Genomic DNA, 22,333 nt, shown 5'->3' on the forward strand with positions numbered 1-22,333 from the left:
CATTACCCCTATTTATTAAGATCTCGTCTTGGCTGTTTTAAACATTAAAATCCACATTCCCAAAATAAAACTGTTATCATTATTTAGCCCACGAATGAGAGAACATGATTATAAAACTTATGTTACCAGAATAAAATTTAAATTCCAATGTCCCCTCCCTCCCTGATCAAGTGTGTTTCAACCTCCTAACTGTAGGTGGGTTCTATAAACAAAACTGTTACGGTATCGACAGCTGCAAATACGGTATCAACAACAAAAATCTGACGCTAGACGTTCAGAAGTCATCTCACGGTATACGCAATCGCTGTAACATATTGCTGTTATGACGTCATCTCACATTGCTGTAGATTTCACAGATGGATCAGGGAGATGAACAGCATCTCACAGTACAAGCTATCAAAAGCTGTCAAAATTCCTGCTTTTGCAGACGAAAATTATGTAAATAAAACAATAAATCATGCATTGAAAGCATGGTTTATGATGAAAAAAATGGGGCATTCCCAACAGATCTCTATGCAGGGGATGAAAAATTTTAAGTAAAAAAATTTGAATAATTATTATAAAAATAAATATTTTCAATATAAAATTTTTGATAGGTAATGGAAATTAAAATTTTTTTTTTTACTTTTGTAGAAAAAAATATATAATTGAAAAAAAATTAGGTAATCTATATGTGAGTAAAAAAAAATTTTTTCCGGGGGGGGGGGGGGGCATTTTCTTTCCCCCTCTCCCTTCACATTTTCTGTACTTTAAAAAAATAGGCTGAATTGACCAAAATTCAAAGACGACATTTGCTTAACATCCCATTTATTGTAGTTTTGCTGTTGATTTTGTTGTTGATGACAGCTGCAGTATTGCAGTTCTATCACTGTACCATATTACCGTATTATCTCTCACAGTAATGTTTATAGAACGCACCGACACACAAAAATGGCCGCCCGAGGTACCGCAATGTGAGATACCGTGATAGAACAGCAATGTGATAGAACTGTGATCACAGTTCCGACTATAGAACCCACCTTGTATTAAGATTATGCTGAAGTGTAGTTAAATTAGATGATACAAACATGAAGTATATTTAAACCTTCTCAGAAATAAGGAAGTATATATAAGGAAATCGGTAAAGGGTAACTACAAAATTGCTATAAATAAACTTTAAATTTTTGTTTGTTTGCTGCTCCAATTCAAACCTATCCTAACCTAACCTATATAGATTTTTATATCTGAGTTATTTTGCCAATTTTCTGTACTTCACATTTTTACTTGTTACTAGTTTTTATCTATAAATTTATTATAAGTAACGTTAGTCCTTAGATTTTAAATTCTGGTAAACAATATGGTAATCCTTATGATCAGTAATTTTGTTAAGTATCCAAAAGGGTTTAAATTTTAGCTTACATGCATGTTTAACTAGCCTTATTCACTGCTTATTACATAATGCCATTTTTTAACTTGTCTTTCAATAAGCGCATTTTTGTAGTTGAGCAAAATAAACCCAATATACCGATTACTGATATAATCCTAACTAATATCTAATTCCGGCACTTAATTTAATTCAACCCTATAGGATTATCACAAATTATAAAAGGGAATTAAATGCATTGCTATTATTTACATCTCAAATAAAAATACTTCAGCATAACAAAAACAAAAAAAATAAATTAAGCAGACTGCTTAAGGCAAAACAGTTGGCTGCATAACCTATATTAGACCACTAAATTCACACGCGTGTTCTTAAGCGGTGCATTCACTATACATTTATAGGTTAGCCGTTTTGCCAAAACCAGTCCTAAGCTTTCAACTAAAAAGTATAATTTAATTTTATCAGAAAGGCTAACTTTTTTTTATATATTGGAAAAAAACTGTATTATTGATATAGAAATATTATTTTTAGTCCATTATTCAGAAAATTAATTTATCTAATTTTAATATAAAACACAGATTTTGATTATAATTTATCTGATTTAATAATTAAGAAATATCACTAAATTTTTATACATAGAATTTTTTTATACATAAAAAGTAGATATTAATTTTTTTCTAACAATTATCTGCTATATTACATAGCAGCTAAAATGCAGTATTTTATAGATAAAATTGATTTAAAAATGTTTTTTTTTTATCCTTCCGCATAGAATTGTCTTTTATCAAAGTCCAAAGATTTTGTAGCCATAAAAAAATAAATTAAATATCTTATCTTAGAAAATTCAAGATAAATAAAAATAAGAAAAAATAAACTTATAAACATGTTAGAGGCTAGCTTTGTTTTTTCATATGAAATATTCATAAATTCATGGCTGCGTTTTCTTTGGACAATTATATAAATTCAAGCCTTGCTAGTAGATGGATATATAATTGTATTTCACTGTCTGTATATTACATAAAAAGCCAGAATGGCTATGGTATAACAGATGCTAGATTTCACATACACTCCAGATGATCTGAAATAAAGAAAACATTAGTACAACAAAATATTTCTAAAGGCGAAGCTTTTCTATAACTAGTAACCGTCCGTACGGAATGGTTGGCGCTTATTTCGTTAATTATGACACGTTAGAATTTTAATATAAATTTCAAACTTTGCATGATCAAGTCATCAAAGAGTAAGTATGTCTAAAATAACATTTGGGAGGGGGGGGGGGGGGGGGGTTAGATAAAAAGGTCTAATCTAATATGTTTTGCCCCCCTAACGACAGCTAAAATCATTCGGGGTCGTGTTTTTTTCCGAATTGATTTCGTTGTTGGTGTAAGCTGAGAACATACGGATTCACGGAAAACTTTTAATAAACCTGCATATAATGAGACTAAAATAAAAAAAAAATTCATTTCATTTTTAAAGCTCAATAATATTTGTTTAATTTAAATACCACAATAGATAATATGTTATAATCTTTCATGTTAATGATTAGTCGATAAAAAAAGACTTCCTAGAAAAAGAATAATATATAAGATGATACATTAGGATTCTTAAGAACTAAGTTTTTTTGGTTTATTGTTCCAAATCTCGATAACCATTTAAAAAAGATTTAGTTACCATTTAACGGAATCTTAACAAAGGTCCAGTGATGGTTTAGGTAATTTTTCTGCTTGTCGATTACAATGATGTTAGAAGCCGCTATTTAATTAGAACCAATAAAGATTTTGTTCAAAGATAATAAAGAATTTGATAATGATATAAATATTACTATTTTACACCTGTGCAAACAATATTGCATTATATTCATAAGTTGATTTAAGGACTTTTAGTAGAAAATGATAATTAAATCCTATATTTAGTAAAATAGGCTTATAGCTTAATTTTGTTGCTTTGCTTTTAAGGTTATATCTTTTTATTTACTATCGACTGCACCCTTTTAATGTAGAATTTCTATATTCTAAGAAAAGACAAGCAGAAAAATAACCATCCAAAGACTTTAATCCAAAAAATTGAATAAAACTATGCCAGTATTTATGTGAAGCTGAAAAGGAGAAATTAACCGGTTCAGTAATAATCAAAATCTTAAAAATACTTACTGCTTTATCTAATAGGATATTATATTTGTCATTATCTTTAATGGGACATGACAAAAGAAAAGAATTCTTAGTAATAGATAATACATGGGCGAAGCTTTTATACAAGTAAGATATTCTCTTCATGTCTATTTTTGTTGCTTTACTTTTGGGCCTATAATTATATTATTTATATATGTCTATCCTTATCTTTAATGGGGCACAAAAAAATAAAAGAGTTTTGATTAATTATTTATCAATAGATTATGTATACGAGCGAAGATTTTTTCAATAAGGATTAAGTGTTCCTATGATGTATACTTGATAACATGATGATGCCAAGTACAATAAGACAAGATGAAATAGTGGTATTGGGTGTTTAAGCCAATAAGTAAAAAGATTATACTAAATTTTAAAAAGTTTTAAAACTGATTCAGACTTTACGAAATAATATACTTCTGAAAAAAGAGACATATTATTACTCTGTAATGTATAAATACTATTTATTTGTCCAATATAGGAAGCTTCGCTGAAATGAATAATGTTATCCTTGTTTTGTATAATATACTATGAATATTGATAATGGCTTATATCAGAGATTATGTAAGTAGTTATATCATCTTTTTTTCTGAAAAATTTTATTTCAGACAAAAAGTTGTGTTACCCATAGTGGAAAAATAGACTAAAACCATCCCAATAAAATAAAATAAAACCCTCTGGAGACTTAAGATTAAGACAAAAAGAACCTTACTACTTTATATAATACTTTAAGATAAAGATTTTTACTAGTATTGTTAAATGTTGGCCATGATGAAGACGTAGTTATTAAGAAATCCAACTTAGAGTTAGAAAAAGCTACTCACTACATTTGCAGATGATAAAAATTAAGCATATAAGCTAAATTATTTTTATGTTGTAATGGAGGGACATACGACCATTATTGTTGAATTGTTGCGCTACTAAATATTACCTGACGTGCTGAACAACCTTCTCCTCTTTAATCTTTGGAGGCTTTTCCTCCTCTTTGTCTTGAATTATATTGGATTCATCCTTTGGTTTCTGCTTTACTTGTTCAGTTGAAAAATCTAAATATGATTTTTTATGAAACATTTTATATAGTTATGTTTTTTTTAAAAAAGAGGGTACACTCTCAGTTCGAAGAAACCAGTAAATAAAACTTTCCAAAAACAATATAAAGATTTTCCACAAAGCAAATTCAAGGGTAAAGCTATATTACTTTAGGTAAGATTAGATTATCTTGGGTAAAGGGTAGCCCTGCAGGTAAAGGCGACGCAGGGTTTGGTCCTTCTCTTTTTTTATATATGTGTTGATACATAGAGTATAAACTGAAATATATATTCAACCTAATTTTGAGAAAATTAAACCAAAACAACAAAATGTGGTTTGCAATCAAAATCTCTGCTAAGGTCAGACAAAACCAAATAAACAAAGAATTAATTTAAATAATTAAAAATTTAATATACAGTAATAGTATAACATAGGTCTATAGGATAACAACACATATAGAAGTTAACAAACGAAAGGAAAAATGGCGGTTTTGTTCAAAGTGCCTGGTCGATCACAGAAGCCCGACTTTTATATTGGAAATAACGTTTGGGTAGTTTTTTGTTTTGTTATATTTTTACAATTTTGTTGTGTTAGGTCAGGAACTATTTGCTAATCTGTAGCTAATCGGTTAGGACCCAACGATTTGTGGCTAATTGTACAAATAAGATTGAATAACCATAATTAAAGTTTGTTTGAAGCATACATGACTAAAATAGAACTTCATTTTAATGTTTTTTTAAACCTAATAACTATTGAATGATTAATTTATCTCTTATAGTCCTAGACCTGTATTTTCAAATCATAAATGTGCATCAGTATTATTAGCCTAATGTTAACTTTCACTTCTAGAATTATAATAGAATAGTATAGGTAAGCCTTTCTACATATATTTTAGTATTCTTGAAATACAGCAAACTTAGATATTTTTATTGTTTTGGCTAAAACTTCACATTTTACCGAAAATCACTAAGTTAGAATATTTTACTGTTTTTTGTAACATATTTAATTTTTATGCCTTCTATTTATTTTAGCTACATTCTGTACAATTGTACATATCATAATATTCGATTTAATCTTAATAATTTTTAAAACCTTTTTAATCTAGGGATCTAGAGGGAAAAAACAATGGCCAATAAATTGATGTACACTCCCAATGGTGATGCACAAAAGTACCACTTCTATAGATTAGTATAGTAATATACTATTAGTATTTGAAACGTTTAAACACTTAATTTAATGATCCGACCAATAACAATTCAATGAAAGTCCTCAAAATTGTTAGCCAACGAAAAATTAATCGCTACTATAAAACTTTGGGGACTAGTGTTTTTAATAGCCCAATATCCCATCCCTCCACGATTTCAATCACACAACGAGTGTGCTTCTTTCTAAATCCTAAAGTCTTTTTAAGACATATTTTTCAGATTGTTGCCTAACTTTTAGTTTTGCACTTATGCTAAAATAGGTAAACACTTCTGCCCTTGTACATTAATAATTCAATGGTTATGTCTGATTATCTGAGTTTGCTTGCTTCACTTCATATTTGTATTATATTACAATATGTGTTTCTATGTTTAAACTTTATGAACTTCAATATTAGAATGGGTTAATAAGGCCAATAAGTACATTTCCTATACCTTAGGCGTTATTTTTGAGCTAACAGCATTAATGCAAAATTATTTTGGAAAATAAAAATTAGGAATTTCCTACTGCTGATATTCCTAGCTAGTGTAAGAGGTTTTGCATTAGCCTATAAACAGGCACTTATACTAATACTAATTACAATGTGTGGTTATTTGCTGTAGGGTTTGTTCTTATAATTTACCTGCCATATAAAGATTATTGGGTGATATTCTTATTAAGAAATTCTAGTATATTTATCTATAAATATCGTCATAATATAAAGTAAACAAATTATAACATTGAACTACAAGATTTTTAAATTTGTTCGTAGCTTAAAAACATCTCAAGAGTACGACTACTGTTTTTTATTCATGAAATGTGTTCTTTAAGATTTATTTTATAAAACTTTAAAAAGTTCTTTTTTTACTTTAACAAGGATGATTTATACATAGGCATTCAGTAAAAGAAATAGAACTGAAGAAAAAAAAGAGAAAGAAAAAGAGATAGAGGGAGATAAAAAAAAGTGGAAGATAGAGAGAAGAGAGATTAATTCAATTAATGTATACTTGGGAGAGAGGAGAACTAAGAGCAGCAGAACAGACTAAACAACTTATAGAGCAGCTTTGCTATTAAAAAGTTGCAGATTCTTTTCAACTCTTGTACTTTATATGTAAAACTTAACCCATAAACCTTACCACAATGCAATCTTTCATAACAAGAATGACAGCATCAATAAAAGCAAAGCTCAACAAATCATTAAACACGAAAATTAACTTATTTAATGTGACAATATTTATTTGACTTATATGCCCTAAAACTTCTCTACATGGTTAATATAGACGTTTATATGTGTTGCAAAATTATTCTTTATTCTTACAGGATTCCTTATAGCAGGCTTACATTCGATATAGCAATTCTAACATATATAAATTTAAATTTAGAATTCTTTTTCTAAAACTTACCAACTCCCTTGTTGAAGAATGTGAATGTTTTGGAATGATCCGACCAACCATATTGATTCTTAGCAAACCCAACTACATCATATACACTTCCAGTCTTCAGATTCCTAGATAAATACATTTTTAATTAGATATAAAAAAATTCTAGAAAGGTCCATGGATAGATTGAAATTAAAACATTTTATAAACATATGAATAATATGCAGGTATATGAAGGAATGCATATATTTGATTAATTAATTTATAGGTTACTAGCAGCTACGCCCCTAGAGGCCTCTGGGGGTACTTGAATTGTTGAATTCGACAATCAATTCTTTTTATTTTAGATTTAAAAAGAAAAGTAAGGAGGTAATTTTTTTCTAGTGGAGATTTCTCTTCGGTGTGTGGTGGTATCCTTATACAAATAATCATAAACCTTCCCATGATCTATGAGAAACTACATTGTAAAGTAGAACCATATCGGCTCATTGGTTAGTATGTTCATTCGGAACATATAGGCATACACACACAGATCCTGTTTATTTATTACAAGGATAGTATAGAATTATTAGTTGGGAAAAATGGTGAAAATTTAGATTGATGGACTAATAATAAACGAATATCTAGATTTAATTATTATATTACTTATCATTAAATTAACATTACATCTGTCTATTTATGTGTCTGTGTTATTTAGTCTGATATGGTTCTCCTTTACAGTGAAATGAATTTTTTTGGGAGGAAACTCCTAAGATGCTACTAGGGGCATAGCTACTAGTATCTAATAAATTAAAATATGAAAATATATACGAAAACCATCCTACACCCATTTATTTTCTAGAAGTATCAAAATTCTTAAAATTTCATTACTTCTTTTAAAGCATAGAGAACGTTATAAGCCAGACAATTGACGTCATGCTTACAACTAAATTTGTATTATATTTCTTCTTATTTGATAAATATTTTCATGAAATAATTTCCTTTATATTAACAAAGTAATTCTGATTAATAACTTTATAATCTAGCTGCAAGCATTAACATAACTTATGTGGTATCTTTATTATTTACTGTTTTATTTAGAACAATATATTGTCAAAAATTCCACCTGAGTGTATAATGTTGAGCAATGGAAGGTTGTGCTACTGGCAGTACCAGTTCTGACCAGATACCTCCTTCATGGTGGGATGATTCCTAGATAGATAGATAGATAATGGAAGGTTGTACTACTGGCAGCACCAGTTCTGACCAGATACCTCCTTCATGGTGGGATGATTCCTAGATAAATAGATAGATAATGGAAGGTTGTGCTACTGGCAATACCAGTTCTGACCAGATACCTCCTTCATGGTGGGATGATTCCTAGATAGATAGATAGATAATGGAAGGTTGTGCTACTGGCAGCACTAGTTCTGACCAGATACCTCCTTCATGGTGGGATGATACCTAGATAGATAATGGAAGGTTGTGCTACTGGCAGCACTAGTTCTGACCAGATACCTCCTTCATGGTGGGATGATTCCTAGATAGATAGATAGATAATGGAAGGTTGTGCTACTGGCAGTACCAGTTCTGACCAGATACCTCCTTCATGGTGGGATGATTCCTAGATAGATAGATAGATAATGGAATGTTGTACTACTGGCAGTACCAGTTCTGACCAGATACCTCCTTCATGGTGGGATGATTCCTAGATAGATAGATAGATAATGGAAGGTTGTACTACTGGCAGCACCAGTTCTGACCAGATACCTCCTTCATGGTGGGATGATTCCTAGATAGATAGATAGATAATGGAAGGTTGTGCTACTGGCAGTACCAGTTCTGACCAGATACCTCCTTCATGGTGGGATGATTCCTAGATAGATAGATAGATAATGGAAGGTTGTGCTACTGGCAGCACTAGTTCTGACCAGATACCTCCTTCATGGTGGGATGATACCTAGATAGATAATGGAAGGTTGTACTACTGGCAGTACCAGTTCTGACCAGATACCTCCTTCATGGTGGGATGATTCCTAGATAGATAGATAGATAATGGAAGGTTGTGCTACTGGCAGTACCAGTTCTGACCAGATACCTCCTTCATGGTGGGATGATTCCTAGATAGATAGATAGATAATGGAAGGTTGTTCTACTGGCAGCACCAGTTCTGACCAGATACCTCCTTCATGATGGGATGATTCCTAGATAGATAGATATATAATGGAAGGTTGTACTACTGGCAGTACCAGTTCTGACTAGATACCTCCTTCATGGTGGGATGATTCCTAGATAGATAGATAGATAATAGAAGGTTGTACTACTGGCAGCACTAGCTCTGACCAGATACCTCCTTCATGGTGGGATGATTCCTAGATAGATAGATAGATAATGGAAGGTTGTACTACTGGCAGCACTAGTTTTGACAAGATACCTCCTTTATGGTGGGATGATTCCTAGATAGATAGATAGATAATGGAAGGTTGCACTACTGGCAGTACCAGTTCTGACCAGATACCTCCTTCATGGTGGGATGATTCCTAGATAGATAGATAGATAATAGAAGGTTGTACTATTGGCAGCACTAGCTCTGACCAGATACCTCCTTCATGGTGGGATGATTCCTAGATAGATAGATAGATAATAGAAGGTTGTACTACTGGCAGCACTAGTTCTGACCAGATACCTCCTTTATGGTGGGATCAGGGATAAGGGATAGGAAACCTGGCCATTAATTAGGTCCCGGCCTAGATTCTAAAAGGATATTGCAACTATTATTAATTACTATCAAACTGGCGGACGCTCCCAAGTAGCTACCACTCTAAACCAATAAGAATCGGCCTGTTTTTGTCAACCAATCACCAATTGGGGGAAGTTTTAAAAGCAGACAATTCTAGAAAAAATAATGATTCGTCTGCTATTAAAAAATAAATATAGCAGACAATTCTAGAAAAAATAATGATTCGTCTGCTATTGAAAAATAAATATAAATGGTGTTAGATCACATTAGCTTAATCATTAAATCTGCTCAGAGTTAAACATTAAAAAAGGGCCATATAGAAAAAACAAAAATAACGGGATTATTTTTCAGGAAGTGCGTAGCTAAGAATATTCAATTGGCAGTTTATAAATGAAGTGTTGTATTTCAAATTTTAAAAATTCTATACGGAATGGATAAAACACATTAACCTTAATTTTTGTACTATTAGTCAATTTGTACACAGTACAAATCTAGATGAAGGAAGATCTCGATCATAACTATTTTCGGATGTCTTCAAACTAGATTCACCCCCTCTCTTTCTGCATTCCCTTTTGAACTGGATGGTTCTGGATTATCTATTCCAAAACTTGATAGCGATAAGGTGTTTATACAAGTGTGCCAATGTTTTTTTTTATAAAATTGTTAAAAAATGACATCTGTTTGGTTTTCCTTTGCAATTAAGCTTTTTTTTAGGTACAGGGAAGGTTTTTAACTATTTTGGGAGAGCGTATCTCCACCCTCCCAATTTAAAATCACACCCCCAAATTTTTTTTCTGAATATTTCTTATTAAAACTCAAATTAAAAAGTAGAAGGGCGGTTGACTTATCCCCCTCCCACCTTAAGAACACCTAGAGGCTTCTTGGGGGCGTCCGTTGCCCCTAGTCTTTCTTAAAATAAAAGCTATGTCTTGCATTTTTTTTCAATTAGGTGTTTGATCACGAATTTCATATGGTAAAAATATTTTTCTTATTTAATTGTTATCCTAATAAGATAAAAGTTATGCTTGAAAATTGTTTTAATAGCTATTATTATATGTTGCATTTTTAGATAAACGTGAGAATTGCGTTCAGAATTTGCGTCAGAATTTGCGTCATTTGCGTCATTTCTATTTTCAGATTTTTATTACCCGTCATCCAAATCTATCACTACGTAATAGTATCCAAAGAATACTTGATAGAATGTTACCCAAGTGCATATTAATTTATTTATTTTGAATTTTAATTAGCAATGAAATTTTCAAATAAAATTTTTACTCATTAATAAAAATGCAAATAATACAAACTAAAATCTGTCTGAGGGAAACCCAACGATAGCTTTCTGACAGTTCAAATTACCAAAGTATAAGATAAAAAAATTTTGGGAGAGAAAAAACTTCATTTTAACAAAAGCCATTAATATATAGGTTTATAAAAAGTTATGTTTTTTACTTTAAACTAGCTACCTGAATTTGATTCTATACTTTATCTACACACACACACACAGCTTTTTTATTAGCGTAATATACGAACGACTGCGCCATCCCAAAACTGGTTTATTAGGCTAGAAATAGGCCTAGGCTTGAAATAGGCCTGAAATAATATTTTCCTACGTTTCCCATCCCTTATCCCTGGGTGGGATGATTCCTAGATAGATAGATAGATAATGGAAGGTTGCACTACTGGCAGTACCAGTTCTGACCAGATACCTCCTTCATGGTGGGATGATTCCTAGATAGATAGATAGATAATAGAAGGTTGTACTACTGGCAGCACTAGCTCTGACCAGATACCTCCTTCATGGTGGGATGATTCCTAGATAGATAGATAGATAATAGAAGGTTGTACTACTGGCAGCACTAGCTCTGACCAGATACCTCCTTCATGGTGGAATGATTCCTAGATAGATAGATAGATAATAGAAGGTTGTACTACTGGCAGCACTAGCTTAGACCAGATACCTCCTTCATGGTGGGATGATTCCTAGATAGATAGATAGATAATGGAAGGTTGTACTACTGGCAGTACCAGTTCTGACCAGATACCTCCTTCATGGTGGGATGATTCCTAGATAGATAGATAGATAATAGAAGGTTGTACTACTGGCAGCACTAGCTCTGACCAGATACCTCCTTCATGGTGGGATGATTCCTAGATAGATAGATAGATAATGGAAGGTTGTACTACTGGCAGCACTAGTTCTGACCAGATACCTCCTTCATGGTGGGATGACCCCTAGATAGATAGATAGATAATGGAAGGTTGTACTACTGGCAGTACCAGTTCTGACCAGATACCTCCTTCATGGTGGGATGATTCCTAGATAGATAGATAGATAATGGAATGTTGTACTACTGGCAGTACCAGTTCTGACCAGATACCTCCTTCATGGTGGGATGATTCCTAGATAGATAGATAGATAATGGAAGGTTGTACTACTGGCAGTACCAGTTCTGACCAGATACCTCCTTCATGGTGGGATGATTCCTAGATAGATAGATAGATAATGGAAGGTTGTACTACTGGCAGTACCAGTTCTGACCAGATACCTCCTCATGGTGGGATGATTCCTAGATATTCTTTTATATAAAGTGGTAAGTTTTTTTTATGTCTGTAGCTTAAGATTTCCTTATCTAATGAACCTACTGAGCTTTCTATTTTAGGGAAGCTTCACATTAGTTCTGGGATGGTTATAGAAAAAATAATCTTTAGATTTAAGTCTTAGGTCATTTTCTTTCTTCCCTACCTTTTTGAATGCAGTACCACTAAATTTTAGGGGAGCAGCAGCTAGTACAGAGAGATACCAATTGCATTCAGGGATGTGTATGAATCAGTTTCTACTGAGGCTATGTCTGGAAATTGGCACCAGAGGTAAAAATTTTCATGAACAGTTGCATAACGAGCACATTTAGGATTTCAAGGGATTTATTATGCAATCAAACATGGTTGTCTATTAGGTATACATTGATATAAAAAAAACTTACCTTAGATTGTCTGTATCTAAGTTTGTACTCTGTGACTGGAGCAAAGGCCTCAGTGCGCCATGTGAGATTGTAGCTGTGGGGATGGAAGTTCAAACTGGGACTGGTGAACTTGGGCGGTCTGGGCCGACCTGCAAAATATAAGAATATTATTGTGTGCTATATGGATTTCATATGATTCCTTGTTTTAAGTCTGTAACAGATTGTAAACCTTCAAAAACAAAATAAACATGTAAGTCGTTATAATTCTATTTTTACGCTTTTTATATCTTACTTAATCGTCCGTATAGGTCTCCACATTTATGGGGAAGGTTACTATTATAAATAGACTGCTTCGATATTTTTATGACTATTCCTCTATATAATCAATGCGCAGCCTTTCACTAACTCACATTGTTCGTTGGTCTGTTGATAAGGTGAAATTGCATTTTAAAGGGTACTTGTTATTTGCTTTGCTGTTCTATTTAAGAGAATTTTTAAAAAGAATTTAGATTTTTTGATAAAAAATACATTTTCTAGGATACCTTTAAAGGTAGATGGCTGTTTTTTTTATTATTCCTGCTACTATTGATGATGTATGTCTTTAATGCTACAGTACGCTTAAAATTATGTGCTTCGCTACTTAAAGATGCTATCATCTTTGTTTCTTACATAAACATCTTCAAAATAGTATAAAATGCATATTATGTTTATTTTTTATACATAAAATATGTAAATTTATTGAAATTTTTGATAGAATTTTCTTTTCTACTTTGGATTTTAAACTTCGTTATAACAACTTTCGGCGTTTTGGTACTTATGTAAGTTTTAATACAACTTTTGTATAACAAGGCAAAACTTTTAGCTACCACTTTACTAGAAAAGCAAAGGATTAAATCAAGATTTTGAATATGTTTTATATTAGATATTTTTTGAAGAATTTATATTTGTCATTATTCTTCAAAAATATATATGAGCAAAAACAAATTTATTTGCAGGTGATTTTACATTAAAAATTATAAACTTTGATTGAAAATAATCAAAATTGACAAAAAAAGTAGTTTTCGATTTAGTGTTGTGTTATTTATTGAAGACAGTTTGAACTTGACAAAGCATTTGACAAAGAAATGACAAAATTTCTTAGTATACATTTAGGTTTCTAATAGATATTTAAAACAAGATTAGATTTAAAGTAAAACTTACGATTTTCAACATATAAATAACAAATGACCGTGTAGATGCATATCCCATACAGCTTGAACAAAATAAATGCAATTTACTTTTAACCAAAAAAATGTTTAAAACCCATAAAAAAAAGATAATCTCAATTTTCAAATATTGTATAGATTTACAAAATACATTGAAAATTTTATTATTTCCAAAATCATATAAGCCCTTGTTTTTAAAAGGCGGAAAAAAAGTTATAAGGTAAAAAAGGAACAAAGAAAAAAATATGATAATGATAAAAAAGTCAATACAGAAGTTTTTATGTCAATGCATTTAATGACTTTTCCTGAATAATTCTATGAATTTTTGGACAATAATGTTTTTTTTTTCTTGGTTGTAATTAAAGCCTGGAAAAAGTACTGTTTTCTGCATTTATAAATTTGCGTATAAAACCTAATTTGAGAATATAACGTCATTTAGTTTATAATTACTTATGTATAATATTGGATGCTTTGTCTAATCATATATTAGATTATCTATCTATCATTTATATCATTTAAGAAAGTAAATATAACTAGTATTGAAACTCCTAGAGTATTTACCATTGTTCTATGTTATGTTAATGTCTATCTGACTATCTCATATGATAAGAAATTATGGATCATGGGGAAAAAAATGAAGTAGCGGGTTTCGTCGTAATTTCAGAGCAGATTTTGATAGTTTATTTTAGATTAGGTAAGGTAAATGTGAATAATTGGCCCGCAGGGTTTAAGCCCCATGCAAAGGCTAGAAATAAAGAGAAAATCTACTGTAAAAATACGACGAAATCCGCTACTTCGTTTTCTTTCCATGATCCGAAATTCTATATGTCTTACTCTTCCCAAAAATAAATATTGTAAGCTCTACAACTTTAGTCCCATCTATTCTTCCATTTGTCATTCTTCTATAAATATATTTTCTATTTATTTTACTATCTATCTATCTCACCTGATAAGAAAGTAAATGCCTGACTCTTTCCCAAGATATTGGAAGCTCTACAACTATAGTTGCCAAAATCCGTGTCCCTGAGAGAGAGAAGACAGACATATCATCACTGTAATCCGTTTAGTTATTCATTAAGCTACACACAAATTATTCAATATTCTTTTTCTTTATTTCACTTTTCTGTATATTTTAGGGAAAACTATTTGTTTTACCTATTATATAAAGTACTAAGGCATTATTGTCTGTAGCTAAAGATCTTTGGAATGGCTTGTTCAAATGGGTAATACTTTTTAGGTTTATATATGTGCTGTGATGGTTTTAGTCTATTTACCTGACATATTCCCCCTCCCCTAAAGGCTAGGGGAACATCAACTAGTATTTCATAAAGTACATTTTATCAATACTTTTAACAATGAAGTATATTAAAGAAATATTTCTACTTTTATACTTTGAGTCACCCATATTGTATTTAGTCTGGTGTCATCGCAACCAGATAGAATATCTTGTCTAGTTAAGACATGGCAAGTTAGCAACAAGCAAAATTGCAAATTTTGGTACCTATATTATATTTTTTTTCCTTTATTCTGTTTTCTTTTTATTTTTTTCCTATTTCCTTTTCTTATTTTGTATTTCTAATATGTAACAGGGTTTTAATATTTGTCAAATTTGTAATTATTTCATCATGTCAGTTGTTTTATTGTCCCGAATTTAATCTAACATGATACAAAAACAAAGAAATGTAATAATAAAGGTTCCATATTTCTTTACAAGCTATTATGTCTTAGAATAAAGTGTACATTAAATCAACATTCACCATGTATTTTTTTTATATAAAAGAAACATGCTCTACAAAGAATATATACTGCTACGCAGTTAAGAGGGGGGGGGGGGGGGGTGAATTTGATAACCCATTTTTTATTTAGATTTAAAAAGAATTGTAAAGATAATTAGTAATAAAAATAATATTTTGGATGGGGAAATTTTTTTCTAGAGCGATTTATCTTGGGAGGGGTGTGGTACGCTCCCCCAAAATAGTTATAAACCTTCCCAGGACCTATATAAAAAAAACCTGTAAAGGATAACCTGATCGGTTTAACGGTCATCGAGATCCTTTGGTACAAACATACAGACAAACAAACAGACATCCTTTTACTTTATTATAAAAATTATAAAGATATATTATACAGAAAGAAAATTCTGATGCCTTCAGAAAATCCAGGTAAGTGATAACTTGGTATGAATGATCAAGTAATAATTTTACCACTCTAGATTTTTTCTTACTGAATTCTGAGCTGTCAAGGAAAATTGTTGAACAGCTTTCATAAAAATACACATACAACAATCTTAGGTTAACAAACTTATATCTAGACATAAAGTTGTATTCTTTGAAATAAGTTACACCTTTAATAATTAATATAAAAGTAAGTTTGTCAAATAAATCAAATATTTCTAAACAGTTTGAGCCTCTGGCCTTTTCAAGAAATAAAATCTTTCATCAAAAAAGAAGAAACTTGATATGAAAACAAAGTTTGTCAAAAAATATAAAAGTTGAACATATTGTCTTGAAACTTTGTGTTTTCTAATTTCATCATACAATATTCTTTCACTGCTGTCACTGGCCTAACACACACACACACACACACCAGGTGCTTATTTCTTACAGCAAATTGAACATTTGTGAGACAAAATGTATTGTTGTTTTAAATTTATTGGGTAATTTTATTTTTTTGGTATATCACACAAACCCCCTCCCCATGACCTTCATGTCATTTCATAAAAAAAAATAATTCTAAGATGAATATGCTGAAAAAAATATGTAGGAAATTAAGTGTGTTTTTAGAAACACCATTTCCGCCAATCTTAGTCTATTAGAGAAGAATTAACTAGAGAGTTAATTAACATAACTTTACTAATATTATTGACAAAAATAACTGACCAAATAAAATTTTGACTTATGATTTTGGTATTGTTTCATAACTCTTAACACATTTTATTTATGCAAAAATGATTTTGAATTGTTGTAAACCAAAAATTTTGGAAAATATATTTAAAAGTAAAAGTAAAATAATTAAAATGATTTTATAAGTTAAGTCAAATTTAAATAAATAATGGAGTGTTAATACCCTTTACACTCCCATTTTCACACCTTGTTTATAGTAAGAAATGACAAAAAAACAAATCTATCATTTTAAAAAGCGTACAATATTTTCTGTAATCTAATACCTTTAGTTTTGGGTTTCCTTTCCTTCCCCATGACACAATTCTTTCCCCCACAACTTGGTTCATCAGCCTGTCTAGGCTAAATACAGACACTGGGGGCTCTAATTTGTGCCTAGTTCCAAATTCTGATAAATGATGAATTTAGACTGAAATTATGAAGTGAAAAATGAAGGTTAAAATGACTGGTGTGTGATAATATATCAAGCTTCAATTCAGATTTTTATATTCATTTATCATGTCTTTTTACAGCTTTTTAAATTTGAAAAAAAGTTTTCATTAAATAAATCATTCAATTTGATTTGAAATAAATATTTTCACCACTTTTGTTTTTTAGTAGTAAAGATATTCTACAATTCACTCAGATTCTGTAAAATTATGAAAATAAAGGATTTTCTTGGCTGCTATTAAATATAGAAAATTTATATTATTGTAAGTTTTCATGATAATTCATCTTCTAATGTATAAAAAACTTTTTTTATCCTTCAGTCAATTATGTAGTAAAGCAAAAATGCAATTTACTTAGCTATTATCAAAGGTAGATGTGTGTAATTGTATTTGTAAGTAGATTAATGTAAATATGATATATAAATATTAGTTTGGTTATTTGGTATTCCATATTTGATAAGACTAAAGAAAAAAGTTTTAAACATTCTTCTTTTAGAACAAAATAAGATTTTCTAATGAAAATTCCTACAAGATTTTTTCTGGAATACATAAGACCTGACCTTAATCAGAAAATTCTTGTTATCATGATGTATGGCTTATACCTTGAACAAATTCTTATGTAATAAAACTAGGAAAAATTGCACTTACCTTGTGCACAAATATGGTTTCTAAAAAAAATACTGTATTATGCTAAAATAATGTGTAATACATTATTCTATAATTAAGCAAACCAAATATGCATTTTGGAATGCTTTCTACCATATTTTCTTTTTCTATTGTAAAATTGTTAGCAACTAATTATAACTTTTTATACTTTTTATCCACATTAATTTTCCATATGTTTTAACAAGCAATAAAACAGTATTTGATTAAACACCAATTAAGGTGATTTGTTAATAATTAAATAAGTTGAAATTTGGAAAATACTATGTTAGGATATTTTGAATTGCCTTTTTCAAGTTGAAATTATAATGATTTGTAAATATTTTAAGCAGTACAACTCTTCAATACTTATTAACTATAATTCTTCCAAATAGGCAAATGGACTTATTTTATTAGTTTATAAAGTACATTTTCACAAAACATTTATGCAAAAACACTACCTATAATATAATTTTCCTTGAATAATCTGCAAATCATAAATTTGAATTCTGTTGAAAAATAATCTGTAAAAATAAAAATAAAGTATTTAATCGAATAAAACTTTAAAGAAAGAATCTAAATCTGAAATATTTGAATCTAGTTATTTTCTCCAACTATAAATGATAGAAATGAAAATACTTGAAGTATAAAATTCCATTTTCCTGTTCAAGTACAAGGACACAGTCTCCTTAAATTGACATATTTAAAACTTACCCAAATTTGAAATTTTAAATTCAAATTGCAGAAATGTAACAAAGTTTTTTAAAAATTATTATGTAAGGTTTGTATAATTACAGACATAATAATCTCAAGTTTTATTTTTTTTCCCACAAAAATTGCATTTTCAAAGCTTTTCTATAACTCAAAATATTTGTCCTTAACTTTGATTAACTGGCACTTTCACAGAAATTACCATTTTATGATAACCCTTGTTTGAGGGGAAGGGATTGTTTCATTTATTAATTCAGGTAAGGTTAGGTCATAATGAGTACTTGAAAGCTCCGTAGAGTGAGGGCACTTCAAATTTAGGATCTGCAGGGTTAATATCAATATGGCGACTAAGTTTTCTTTTTATTGATTTCTTAAGGTCTTTAGTTTTTTTTGCAGTTGATTTTGGCGTAATAGCCATCTATATAGAGCAATTCTAATATCTTTAAGTCATAAGTATCTTTAATCAAACCTTAACAATTCATTGTGATATTTTTAAAATGACAGTAATGATATGATTGTAGTTCCTAAGATTAACAATTTTGATTGTCCATCTGCCAGGCTTCTCTGTCATCAGAACTCTGTCTGTCTCAAATATCTTTCCAGAATCTCGAAACCATGTCACCTGGAAAAAAAATAAGGTAAGGCTAGATAAAAAAAATAAAGATGAAGAGATATAAACATAGCTGAGCACTTACATAAAGTCTGTTCGCCCCTAGCCTCTAGGCTAGTAAAACAAAATAAGGTGCACCGACAAACCCGATTATCCTATAGGAGGACAACCCTATTGGGAAAAACTCTATAGATGGTTATAACCTAGATAACAACGTATTATATCAATAACAATTCACGACAGACTTGGTAAAAATTGCCATAACATAAACAACCCACTATAATTTTCTAATATAGAATACTTGCAATCATTTTACAAGTATAGGGTGTCATACAAAGTAACCATTACAAGAAATATTTTTAAAATATTGTGGAAAAAGATTGATTTTGCCTCTATGTCTTCTAAGATCTCAGAAATTACTAAAAAAACTAGATTTTATTTCAATTAGTCAATTAACCCTTTTCATAGATATGGTGACTTATGACCCCCCTCCCCCCTCCTTTCTTAAAATATAATGTAAATATTGATAGGAGGAAAGGTGATCTTACAAGATTATTACCCCCTAGCCACCACTTTAGGCTAAGAATGAATTCAGTCTTTAACTTACACTTTTGCTGAAAGAATTGATAATATTTATGCATTATTAATGTGTTTTGACTTTTGTAAATATCATATTTCTCATTAATAATTCACGACAAAAGAATTACAAATCTCCCCGTGTTAGACATTAGTGTGCTGCTGTTATAAAAACTGATTGCATTTTGTCAACATGATATGTTTATGTTTACAGTCATTATGGCAGACCTATTGTAGAAAGTAACAGGGATCTAGAGACATTGTCCGATAATTTGATGTGTATCTCCAATGATGAAATTCGCCTTCTGTAGATTAAGTGGTGGAAACGTTGTAAAACTCAACTTAATGAACCAACCAACCAAACTTTTAAAAAAAGTCCCCAAAGTGGTTAAGCATACGAATAAGAAAATGTTACTATAAAACTAGTGTAATTAAAAGAACAATGTCCCGTTCCTTCCTGGGAAACTTACACACGATAATAAACAAACACAATAAATTTTTTAATTATCTTTTTTTTTTTATTTGATGGATAAGCCGATTGTTTGACAATCTATTGCTTCTAGGCTTAACAGGGCTAACAATATAAGAAATGAAAAAGTCGTGTCCGAGAGTTGTTATTATTTTCTAATTTATCAAGCACACAAATTATAAACACACATTATTGTCATTTTATTTACACACAAAATAAAATAAGCATTTCCTTATATTTTAATCATCATTTTTTTTTGTTTTCTAAAATTAACTGAAAGCGTACAATTTCAAAGGGATTCATTTGCGTCATGTGAACCTGAACTTTCTTTATTAAGATAAAAATAACTTTTCATGAATTGAAATTTTTGAAAGTACAATGTAAATGTGAAGAAATAATATGTGGAAAGCTAAGAAAAAAAAAACAATTTAAAATTTTAATAAAAGGCCACCTTGTATATAGTATTATTAGAATGCAACAGATATAAAGACTTATTTGATTAATTTTTTTGGAAGCTTCTCAGCAAAACAATTAAGTGGTTACCCCAAAATTTAATTACCCCTCACTATTTTTTATAACAAAAAGCTTGGACGTCCTTGATGGACATACATACATAGTACCTAGCTATGTAGCAGCTGCGCTACTGACCAAGTTACCTGAGCCGGAGGGTTGGCAAAAACAATGCAGTCAATCTCAACTTCTGTAGTTGTAAATTCCATCCGCCACGTTTGTTCGATTTCTACTTCTGGCCGATCTAGATAGATAGATACAATTTTAGATTGTTGAATATATGTATAGATAGATGGATAGATAGATATATAAATATCAGATGTTTGGATAAATAGGTAGATAAATTTTAGATGGTTAGATAGATAGTTACAAAAATTTGGAATGGTTGGATAGATAGAAAGATAGATGGATAGTTAAATAGATAATAGATAAAAGATAGATAGGTAGATGGATGGAAGATTAGATATTAGATACATCCTTTTATAAATATTATGAGGTTTTTTGTCTAAAGCTAAAGATCACAGAAAATGCTGGTGCAAATTAGTTGTACTTTTTAGGGAAGCATGGTTTTAGTCTATTATCTTACACAACCCATCATCTCCTAGTGACTAGGGGAAGGGTACTAAGTAGATAGAAATATACAGATAGGTAGATAATTAGTTCTTTTACTTATAACTATTATATTGAGTCTAATTATATTTCTTCTAACAAATGATATTATTGTGGAAATTGATATTATGACATCACCACTAATGAGCTAATTTTCCAAATAATAAAACAAAATAATAAAAAAGTTTTTGCAAATGTATGTATGTTAGAAGTTTTAATTGGAAGGGCTGGAAAGTGTCATGTGTGACGTCATAAAAATACGTTAAAAAGGAGGGATGAGAGGAGAAGTGGGAGTGGAAACCCCATTAAAATATATTGATTCACACGTATTTTTATGACGTCACACATGACAATTTCCAGCGCTTCGTAAATTCAATGCTGGATTGCAATAGTGCAGATGAAAATTTTAAACATTTTTTTTTATAAATCTTAAGCCGCAAATAATTTTAATAAATGATTCGCAAAAAGCCTTTCTAAAACTAGAATCAAAATATGATAAACTTTATCCTGAATGTATATATCTCTGTTTCTTAGCAGGGATGAAGAGGGATAAGACCATGGACACTGAACTTTATGAACCAACCCATCGAAATTAAGTAAAAGTCCCGAAAGAAAACTCTGTTAAAAAACTTTTGGGACCAGTGTAATTAACTGCCCAATGTCCCCTTCCTACCTGGTATCCTAGCCATAATTGGGAGTAACTCACCAGCAAATGTTGATGTCAAAAAAATGTCATGGTTTATTGTTACATTATTATATACTATTCAATAGAAATGTGCTTTCACGTCCGCATAATATCACATCAACACTCAGTGAGAAAGGAGAAAATGAGCTGTTTATTACACAAGTCCCCAAAGTTTTATAATAACGTTTTCT

The 22,333-nt window shown here is 30.4% G+C and overlaps 1 protein-coding gene across 2 annotated transcripts in view; it reads right to left on the reverse strand.

The window, feature by feature from the left end:
* Positions 1-713: 713 nt before the first annotated feature.
* LOC145323652 (limbic system-associated membrane protein-like) overlaps positions 714-22,333 on the reverse strand; it is a 72,019-nt gene continuing 50,399 nt past the window's right edge. For both annotated transcript variants that reach the window (XM_080166067.1, XM_080166066.1), the window contains exons 12-19: positions 20,995-21,092; positions 19,211-19,305; positions 14,949-15,028; positions 12,819-12,946; positions 8,224-8,309; positions 7,143-7,246; positions 4,460-4,574; positions 714-2,441 (exon numbers count right to left, since the gene is read on the reverse strand). In XM_080166067.1, the coding sequence (XP_080022193.1) occupies positions 2,363-2,441; positions 4,460-4,574; positions 7,143-7,246; positions 8,224-8,309; positions 12,819-12,946; positions 14,949-15,028; positions 19,211-19,305; positions 20,995-21,092 (785 nt within the window). In that variant the 3' untranslated portion in view covers positions 714-2,362. The remainder of the gene's footprint in view (positions 2,442-4,459; positions 4,575-7,142; positions 7,247-8,223; positions 8,310-12,818; positions 12,947-14,948; positions 15,029-19,210; positions 19,306-20,994; positions 21,093-22,333) is intronic.

Source organism: Acartia tonsa, chromosome 7 (assembly GCF_053477335.1).
Source record: "Acartia tonsa isolate MP-2025a chromosome 7, ASM5347733v1, whole genome shotgun sequence".
NCBI classification, from domain to species: domain Eukaryota; kingdom Metazoa; phylum Arthropoda; class Copepoda; order Calanoida; family Acartiidae; genus Acartia; species Acartia tonsa.